At 37.4% G+C, this 10249-nt stretch overlaps 1 protein-coding gene across 1 annotated transcript; it reads right to left on the bottom strand.

Moving 5' to 3' along the window:
- Positions 1–3378: 3378 nt before the first annotated feature.
- On the bottom strand, positions 3379–5907 carry LOC121762332 (BTB/POZ and TAZ domain-containing protein 1-like). Its single transcript, XM_042158177.1, has 5 exons — positions 5707–5907; positions 5377–5510; positions 4742–5045; positions 4333–4649; positions 3379–3898 (listed from the first exon to the last, which is right to left on the bottom strand). The coding sequence occupies exons 1-5, from the start codon at positions 5848–5850 to the stop codon at positions 3718–3720; spliced, it is 1080 nt and encodes a 359-aa protein (XP_042014111.1). The 5' UTR covers positions 5851–5907; the 3' UTR covers positions 3379–3717.
- Positions 5908–10249: the final 4342 nt, after the last annotated feature.

The following is a 10249-nucleotide window of genomic DNA, read 5'->3' on the forward strand; positions in this document are numbered from 1 at the left end:
TAATTTCTTCAATTTGTTTTTCAATCAAAATCTTCATTGTAAAAAAACACACCAATTACGAGGGATTTACTGAAAACACAATGTTCGTCGGCATTTACCCGAAGGATCTGCCATTTGTAATTTCCCTAAACCTTAATCAACAATCATTATTTACAGTTGGGAATTTTACTGGCAGCATATATCCCTTCGGTAAAAAATATTAGCAACATGGCTATCGACTAATATTTCTTGGTTATCCGTGGCAAATTGGCAATACCGTTCTCCAACGGATAATTAGATTTTACCTACAGATTTTACCGTTGGTAATTTGCTTTAGAAAATTAGAAAATAGAAAAATTTTAAAAAAAATTGCAGCCTATAATTGTGAGACAGCGATCCCACCCACTCAGGGACGGAGCCACCTTATAAGAAGGTGGGGCAAATGCCCCTCCTCAAATATGTTTACATGTACTAATTTATGGTCCAATTTTGTAAAATTATTAAAATTTTCTTGTATTTGCCCCTTCTCAAATTCTAAAATTTTCATCACATATAACTTTGCCCCCTTTCATTTATAATCCTGGCTCCGTCCCTGCACCCACTTCAATAGCAACTGCACTAACGATATTTATTGATCATTAAATGGATCAAAATCTTAGGTAAGTAAAGCAAAAAAGTGGGTTATATTGTACCCATAAAGTGTGCGCTTTCTTATTTGAAGCTTAGATATGCTTGACCACAATAATGATTTCATATTCAATATGTGTCATATTTGTCATTCACACTCACAATAAAAAATAAATACTCCACAAAATAACACACACACACACACAGTCCATAATTATTAACCCCATGCTCATGTTGGCATGCCACTATATGCACTTTTTGTGCCCTAAATTAAAAAAAACGTGACAAAGTTGAAATTTTAGAGGAGGCAAAGAAAATAAGTAATGTCTAGCAATAGAGGAAAGAAAGATTCCTTTAGTCTAAATAAAATGCTCCCATTTTATATGGACAAACAACGTGCTTGATCTCAACACGATTCTTGTCCAAATTAATCAAATAATGAAATGAACCAAGAATTGTGACATCCACCTCCAATTTCTAGTGATCAAGATTCTATTCAAACTAATTAAAAAGAGAAATATTGCAAATCGGGGACCAAAGTTGAAAGATTTTCGACACTTCTAATGCGAAGAAATCAAAATTGTCATGCCTTTTAGTAGTGGAAAACCACACATATATATATTTTCTATATATTGTGAAGACAATTAGCTGAAAAAAAAACTTTAATCGTCGAGTTGAGTTGAAATAAGATTCCAACATTTATTACGACGATAAATCATCCTTTTAGAATAGTCTAATTGATAGAGGGGGTAATCTCGTAATTAAATAATTCAATTTAATAAATTTAGTCAGCACCTTTTAATTAAATAGCTTCATTAGGATCATAGACACATAGTGGTATTTAAGAGTAACGAGTGTGTAAAGTTAAATAAATACTAGGAGTACTAGATTAGTGTTTTGATCGATGAACCTTAAAATTTCTCTTGCCCCAAAAATATCAAAATTAAATTAAAAATTATCAAATTTGTGAGGGGGTCCCACCCCCCCATAAAATCTGGAAAATGGAACCAATTCTAATTGTAATGATGATGATATTATAAGATATTATACTATTCGGGAACAAACATAATTAATGGTGTCAAGTCATCGTGAAGCTTAAATCAAATCAATTAATATTGATACGATATTTGAAATCTAACTACTATTCTTAAATAAAATACTTTTAAATTAGGCTTTATTAAATTGCTGAATAAATGGAGTCTCAAATTAGATGATAACGATGCTCCATATATATATGAGTAATCTTGCGCTCAAGCGTTTAATATTTTTATTATATACTTAAATAAAATACATATATTTAACTAATAGCACCCCATTAATATTTTTGATTGAATCATAATATAGCTTTTAGAAGTCTCTAGAGTCTAATACATCTTTCTAACTTCTAAGAATATCTTTTTTCTTTCCCACTAATTAGTCAAGGGAAAAAGCAGACATGGCTATCAGGTCAATTTTTCAAGAAATAATTCTCCACCGTTAGCAAATCTCTCAGTATATTTTGTTACGTTTTATACTATTTGTCTTGTTATTACGATAAAGTAAATAAGTATGTGAGTAAAAGTATTTATATAAAGTAAAATGAAAACGTTAAATAATGCTGAATTTGGAAAATAATACTACCAGACTAACAAAGTTAAACTCGATTGATTGATTAATTAATAAAAAGTTGTTCAATTGTTCGACGTAGTACAAGGTTTGTTGTCTAATTTTAATTTGGTGGTAGTTCAACATGGCATGGAAAATATAATTTTGCAGCTAATTCTGCCACATTTTGCTTACAAATGTTAAATAAGAGTTCATGCCTTAAAATCCTTAATTGTTTTATGATAGATTAGATATTTTTTATATTTGTTAGACTTCTTTTATAACCAGAAAAGATAGTCGCTACAAAAAAATTTGCTCAATCTAATAGTTAGTAACTATATGGTAGTATTAATAATGTATCCAAAAATTTTGATTTGTAGTGCAGAAAATAATTCATAAACGTCGTAGCAAGGCATTGTGTCTGCATCGAGTGGTCGCAAATGTTGTCGTTATTGTCTTTTCCTTCCTTTCCTCCCTATACTTCTATGGATATTGGATGATGGGTTGTGGAATAATAGAATATGAGATATTGTGGATAATAGACTTTTGATATAAAAAATATTGAATTTTGGATTATAAATATAATTTAATTTCAGTTTGGGAAAACGTTTCGACTTTCTTGGGGGCTATCGTGCTTCGCCATTTGGAAAATCATGTGTTGAAATTTATTGATTTAAATACGACTTATTCCATTATCTTCAAGATTAATTGGTCACGCCATTTACTTCCCCTATTTTTTAATAGATAAATCAGAAATCTGCATTATCAGTTACGTAAACTCTACTAAAATAGATAAATGTTATACAAATATTTAGTCGTGAATTGAACTAGGTCAAGATTGAAATTTTAGATGCCCTATTCAAAATATGTACTTTCTACCTTCTCCTAATTATTTAATTCCTTGAGTCCTTCTCAAGTAAAAAATATACTCCATATTTTGCATATTCAAATTTCAATGAGTAACGTTTATAACGTGAACTCAAACCGTCGAATATTTATCTCAGGAATAATTCTGATTCCTAAACCAAATTTTCAGTCATCCACACCAAAACTTCATCTCAAATCTTAAAGCAATCGAACTAATTTCAACGATCAACAACTACCTAAAAAACTAAATTGATAGTAATATTATATAGTACTCCACTACTAATGTAGATAAGCATCAAATAAAATAATCAAACCCAAAACTAAAGAATCAAAGCCAATTGCAAATACAAAATTCATAACTTAAAACAAGATTACTACTAGTTGGCCTTTCCTACTTCTTTGCTACCAACCCACACACAAAAAAAAGAGGGGAACGAGATTTCTATCGTGTGACATGCATTCAAGGACACCAAATAATGCGACCTCCTATCTTTTAACAGACAAGTCTACGGATCGAAACTCGATGATCCCCCTTCCCTAAGCCTAACAAAAGGACATCACCACCAAATTTTTACAAACTCAACTTCAACCACAAATTTACATGGCAAAGTAAACCAAGAAACACACACATGTTTGTTTCATGGTTGCTGTGATCTTGATTTACACTCTGATGCTCCTCCTCGACCCGTGAGGCTGCAACACGATCCGGGACTCGTCCTCTCTTTTCCTCTTTGGTAGGGACAGAGAAGAGATGGTTCGGGCTGAGATCACCTTCTTCACAAGCAGCCTCCACCGGGGGTCGTTCCCTCGTCTGTCTTGTTGTGTCTTTAACTTGAATTGTCTGTGACAGAACATACCAAACTTTAGTTGATTGTAAGACCAGCTGTATTTAAATTGAATTTGTATTTCATCCCAACCCCACTAAAATTATCATAGCCTACACCTAAATTATAGTAGTATCATATTTGACAATTAAATGTGACTGCTAACAACCAATAACAAAATCAGATCTAGCAAGGCATACTCTTGATCTAAAATCAGTGAACATATCTGGCAGATTCATCAAAAAAAGATATAACCCAACAATGACAGCTTGATTCATTTCCCTTTTCATAGAGAATGTAAAGCAATTTAGCATATCTCACCAAATAATTACTATGTATGCTAAAAAAAACTAGACTCTTTCTATCTGGCTAATCCAAGTGAATTCCCCAATGTTTAGCTAAATCAAGCAATTAAGTATAGATTGAAAGATCAGGAAATGCTTCTCATTACCTGCAGAGGGGGACTCTGCATTCGTCTGTCTGATCACAAATCGAAGAGTGCAGCTTGAACAGCTGCCACATCCGGGAACAACGCGAACACCCTCCATTGACCCTCTTCTTGCAAGCACCAAAATGCTTGATCAGAAGCTGAATCCCTTGGCAGGTTGAGAACTTGCTGCACGGGCCCTTATGCTCGTTCGGGTCCATGTCACACGGGCCAACGCTTGTGCATCCCTCCGAACATATATGCTCTAGGCAATCCATTGCTTCGCTCAGTTGCATATACAAGCTCTGCTCCTCCCTGTGCCTCCTCGTTTTCTTCTTCCTCTACACCAATCAACAATAGTCCATCAATATCAAATCAAGAATCCAGAACATACAACATAAAAGAAGCTCAAGGTTTAAGTTATGGTGTATACCGATTCAGTTTCATCGATGAATTGTAAAATCTCGAGCTCGAGATAGGGATCATGCTCTTGCAAGAACCTCCACGCCTCGGTCTCCTCGACGGCTTTATATTTATCAGACACCAATCTCATACACTTGAGGTAGAGATCCGGCGCGTTGCATAATCTTGCAAGCTGAAGCACATCAACCACGTTTTCAACGCTCAATCGCTTAGCTAAACCTCTTGTGCATATCTGCTTCAGCTGCTGCACAGAGTAGACATGCGACAAGGCTAAGAGGTGGATTCCATAGCTCTCCATATGCTCATCGCTGCACCTGAAAAAAATTTCACACCGGAAGGGCAGTTTAGTAAATACAGTTAAACAGAATTCCAAGTTCCTGTGATGCTGGAAACTCTGTAATTCGCCGCGCCTACCAAAACAGTAACTCGAATCAATAAAATATCTACAATCCACCAACTGAGAACGCGGAATATAAGCCACGTGTCGAGGAGGTTGTGAAATGGACGGCGGATGTGAAAATTATTTTTTGTACTACTTTAATTGGTCCAATTTTAAATTTTTTATTGCTTGAGAGTTGGAATAGCTTTTTGAATAAAAAACTGGAAAAATAGGAGTACATTTGTTGATTAGAACAACAAACTTACTTATTGAAATAGAGAAACTGGAGGAAGACATGGACGGCGTCGTACGGTACGCCGGAGATCGTGATTTTCCGTTCAGTGCTCCGGTGCTTCTCCGGCCTCTCGATTATGCTCTCCAGCACTACCGATGCCGATGCCTGCAAATTATCCCAATTATTAATAAACATTACACAATTTATCAATTCCGATCAAAAAACAGAGATTTGTATTAAAATTTAAAGCTCTGGAATTCAAATCGAATAAAGGTAAAGTGGAAAATGATCAAAACACACAAATAGAAATGAATTAAGCTGATGAATCGACATAAAATTGAAGATCAGAGAGTAAATATACCAAAATCTTAGAGTGCGCCGGAATTCGCTGACCGGCGGAGGTGAGGACGAACATATCCGGTTCAGGCATGTCGCCGGCGCCGGCGTAGGGAGGAGTGTATTTGAGTCTCATTTTGCCGGAAAGTTTCTTCTTCAGCTGCACCATGATTAATTAAATGGTTTTTGAGGTCGCTTTTTGCGTATGTGAAATGAAAATTATTGGGAGAGATTGTGATTTGTGAAAAGGAGAAATGAGAGGGTCGTATTTATAGGCGTCTCCAAAGCTTGACCCGGCAACCCGGACCCGGTTGACCCTAAATGGGTCAAATGAAAAATGTTTGGCTTCCACGCGCTGTCGGGTCGGGTCGGGTCGGGTCGGGCGACTTTCGTTTTGGTAGGTTAATTGGCCAAAGACTATTTCAATGCTTTCAGATCACATTTAATTAAATAAAATTAACTTATTTATTGTTTGATTGGATACTGGTTTCATACTATCTTGGAATAATTGGATTTAAAATTCTTATGCAAAACTACTAATTTTTAAGCCCAAATTGTGAGGCTATGAAAGTGTAAAATGTTTGTTAAAATTGGTTATTGTTTACCACTTGAAATGGTATTCCTTGATGTTTCCTCGAATTTCGAAATTGTTTTGATTTTGTTTGATCAATTATAATTGGCTTGAATGTTATAAAGCTTATTCAAGTCAAACATTAGTCATGCTCGTTAATTTGATTTCAAACATTTATTTCATTGCCTACTTAGAGCATCTACAGTGGGGCGCCCTAAGGGGCGTCCTAAAGCCCGTCCTATGCACCGCCACGTCAGCATTTTATTCTCTTGCCCTTCCACTTGCAGTGGGGCGCCCTAAGGCGTACCATAAGCATTTTCTTCTATTTGAATATTTAAATAACTACAAAAATTGGGAAAAACCTTCATTTAATTTATAAAATTAATACATTACAATACGAATTTAAAAAAATACTAAAACTCAGCGACGGCGGTTACGGGCCCACACTTCTTCAATCATGTCGTTCATGAGCTGCGCATGGTCGTGTTGGTTGCGCATTGAGGCCTGTCTAGATAGAACCTCATTGAAACACGTCGGTAATCCTTGAGCGGGGGACGGGGTCGCCGTGCTGGAGGAGCTAGATGCACCTTCGTCGTCGGTCCAATCGGTGATGCTCCTACCTTCATTTTCGACTATCATGTTGTGCAAGATTGTGCACGCATACATGACATCGGCGAGGAATTCCTTGAACCAGAGACGCCTGACCCTTTCACTATTGCCCACCGTGATTGGAGCACACCAAATGTCCGCTCCATATCCTTCCGCGCCGCCTCCTGCTTTTGAGCAAATAAAACTCTCTTATCACCAATTGGGCAGCTGATCGTCTTCAGAAAAACAAGTCACCTTGGGTATATGCCATCGGCCAAGTAGTACCCCATGTGGTATTGGCGCATGTTGGCAGTGAACTCGATGGTCGGGCCGTTGCCATTGCATTGCTCGGTGAAGAGGGTGGATAAGTTGAGGACGTTGATGTCGTTGTTCGACCCGACTACACCGAAGTAAGCATGCCAGATCCAGAGCCGATGGTCAGCGACGGCTTCGAGGATCATCGTCGGGTGGCTGCCCTTGTATCCACTAGTGAATTGGCCTTTCCACGCCGTCGGACAATTCTTCCACTCCCAGTTCATACAGTCGATGCTCCCTAGCATCCCAGGAAAGCCGTGCGTCGTCTCGTACATTCTCATTAGGCCCTGGCAATCTACAGCAGTCGGCTTTCGCAAATATGTGTCGTTGTAGGCCTCCACAACTCCCCTACAAAATCTCTTCAGGCACTCGCTGCCTGTTGTATCCCGGACGTGGAGGTACTCGTCGAACATGTCAACGCTGGTGCCGTAGGCCAACTGACAGAGTGCAACTGTGCACTTCTGCAACGGCGTAAGTCCGGGTCTGCCGATTCCATCTTCCCGATACTGGAAGTATTCATCACGTGACTCCAACGTCTGGACAATGTTGAGAAAAAGGTAACGAGGCATTCTAAACCTGCGGCAGAAAATAGTTGGGCCCCACCGTGGTTGCTCGGCAAAATAGTCTGCAAATAGACGTTCGTGAGCTGCGGCATGTTCGCGGAGGACAAACGTCTGACGTCGAATAGGCCTGGGGATCTGCTCCACCGCCTCCGCCTCCTCGCGTTGCATTATGGCTAAGCATTCCGCCATTGCGTCTTGCACGGCTGCATTTAAGGCTCGAGTCAAGGTCAGACTACCGTCCTCCGAGGAACTCCGGTCGTCGTCGTGGTTCATTTTGGTTTGTGAGAGATGGAGAAATGTGAGAGATGAGAGAAATGAGAGATGCGAGAAATGTTAGTATGAAAAGTAGAATGACAATCGAGGTTTCAATAGACAAATTTCGAAAAAAAATAAAAACTTGTTGCATCGTCCGCGTCGCCCACAGTGGGCGGACGATGTCGCGGACGATGCCCTATCGTCCGCACTTCGTCCGCGGACTAAGCTTAGGGGGCGGACGATGGCGCGCCCGAGGCATCGGGCGGCCTATCGTCCGTCCCACTTTGGATGCCCTTACCTTGCACCCAATTCGATAGTCAAATAGGAAACTGAGGCTAAACTTAGCTCTTAACAGATTATATCCCAATCAAAGTTACCATCACACCACAAAAAATTTACCATAGTATACGAAATGAGCTACTACAACGACTAAAAATTACTACTCTTACAAGTCACAGTTGTGTCGTGTGAAACATTTTTTGATGAAATTGGTGTGGAAGCGGAATGTTTTGATGTGGACAAAACATCAATTTTTAAAAATATTATCATCCACGTAGAATTGAAACAACAACATTTCAATCATTTTAACCAATTTTAGGACTTTTTTCTCAATTTGCATCATTAATGTCTAAATTTTAAGGCTTCACAATGGGTTTGCAACTTCGACTCGTATCGAGCTTCACAATTTACCGATGCGTATAATCCAGATCAAGATTCAAAAAACCAAACCGCATTCGAGTATTCACAAATTTGGGCATTCACGATTTGGATTTCCTCTTGCGTAATTATAGTAAAGTTAGTAATTAATTTGCAGAATTTGAAAGATGTGAGATTGACCAAAAGTCAACCACAAATAATTATTTAAATACTAATTTTCTTCTTATAAATTCATAAATATCAAAATTTATTTTTTATATAACATACTCCACATGAGTAGGCATCTCTTGAATGTCCCTTTAGAAACATCAATAACTCTATTAAAAATCTTGATTAGCTATAAAACAAACCTAATCAAGTATGCTAGATCTCTAACTACAAGATAGGATTAGGATGTATTATTAACATAATGCTAATATAAGTCATAGTGGGTTCCAAAATTTTGACTTGAAATACCCAAACCACCTTTGGAAGTTCCAAATTGAACTAATTAAACCCTAGTAGTAGATTTTTTTATAAGCCAAAAAATTGAATTGTGGATAAGAGTGGAAATGGGGGAAGGGGTCAAATATGAATAAACGGCCTTTTGAGTTGAGAAGCGCCTAATATAAATTGGCCATGCATGCCCCATATTTAAATACACGTGCCAATCTAATCCCTTTCAACAGCTCACTTTTCCAACCTGTCTCATTACTTTTAACATAAAAATCTAAATATTTAGTACATGTTGGAGCTCTAGGGCCACGTGGCAGAAAAAGGCCATTTCCCACTTGTGAAAAGTCCCAAAATTGTTGCCGTGGACGATTGGGGTCAAGCGGGGAGTAGGAGATTGAATTTGGGTCATTACTAATTGGCATGTTTTGTTAATGTTTACCATAGGTTATGAATGTGATTATGAGGTGTTTGAGAAGTCAAGTACACTTGATTAGTAGTGATGGGGTGTTTGGTTCATGTTTTGTTACTTTGAGAGAGGGTTTGGTGTGTAGATATGTCTAATGTCGGATCAGGATCATGTAAAAATGCACTATTTTAAAATTTTGTAATTAAAATTTGTAAATGTAGATTCTACTAGAAAAATTCTGTCATTGTTGTTGGAGTAGTGTAGAGGGATGTAAAAAATTATTTGAGTTATATGTTCATGGCGAATTAATGGTTCAACAGTATAACAATAACAAACTAGACAAGCTACAACAACATAGAATGTTTTAACTATCTATGCACAAAAAAGAAGAAAACACCAAATGACAGCAAAAGGACTTCCCAACACCCCATGTCAACAAAAAACAATAACTGGAAAAGGACAATAACACAACATAATCAAGTTACTAAAGAAAAATCAGTAAATCTTTATACTCCTATATATGGCTCTTTTAATTACTCAACTCTATGTAGGGGGTGTGATCTTGATTTGTAGATTGGTGTGGATTAATGGATACATGTATTGTTAAGTTCAATGTTTTAAAAACCGGACCGGCAAGCGAACCGACGACATTACTGGTTCACGGTTCAACCGGTCGAACCACCGGTCTAACCGTTTTACTGTTGCAAATATATATAAAAATATATTAAATTTTGTAAATGATTTACAATTAATAATATATAACAAAACATTAAACCTT

Source organism: Salvia splendens, chromosome 13 (genome assembly GCF_004379255.2).
Source record: "Salvia splendens isolate huo1 chromosome 13, SspV2, whole genome shotgun sequence".
Lineage (NCBI taxonomy): Eukaryota > Viridiplantae > Streptophyta > Magnoliopsida > Lamiales > Lamiaceae > Salvia > Salvia splendens.

Coding starts and splice junctions, on each gene's coding strand:
- LOC121762332 (XM_042158177.1), bottom strand. CDS start 5,850: ATGGTGCAGCTGAAGAAGAAACTTTCCGGCAAAATGAGACTCAAATAC. Junction 5,046..5,376: donor CAGTTTCTCTATTTCAATAA/GTAAGTTTGTTG, acceptor AATTTTTTTCAG/GTGCAGCGATGAGCATATGG. Junction 3,899..4,332: donor TGCAGAGTCCCCCTCTGCAG/GTAATGAGAAGC, acceptor GTTCTGTCACAG/ACAATTCAAGTTAAAGACAC.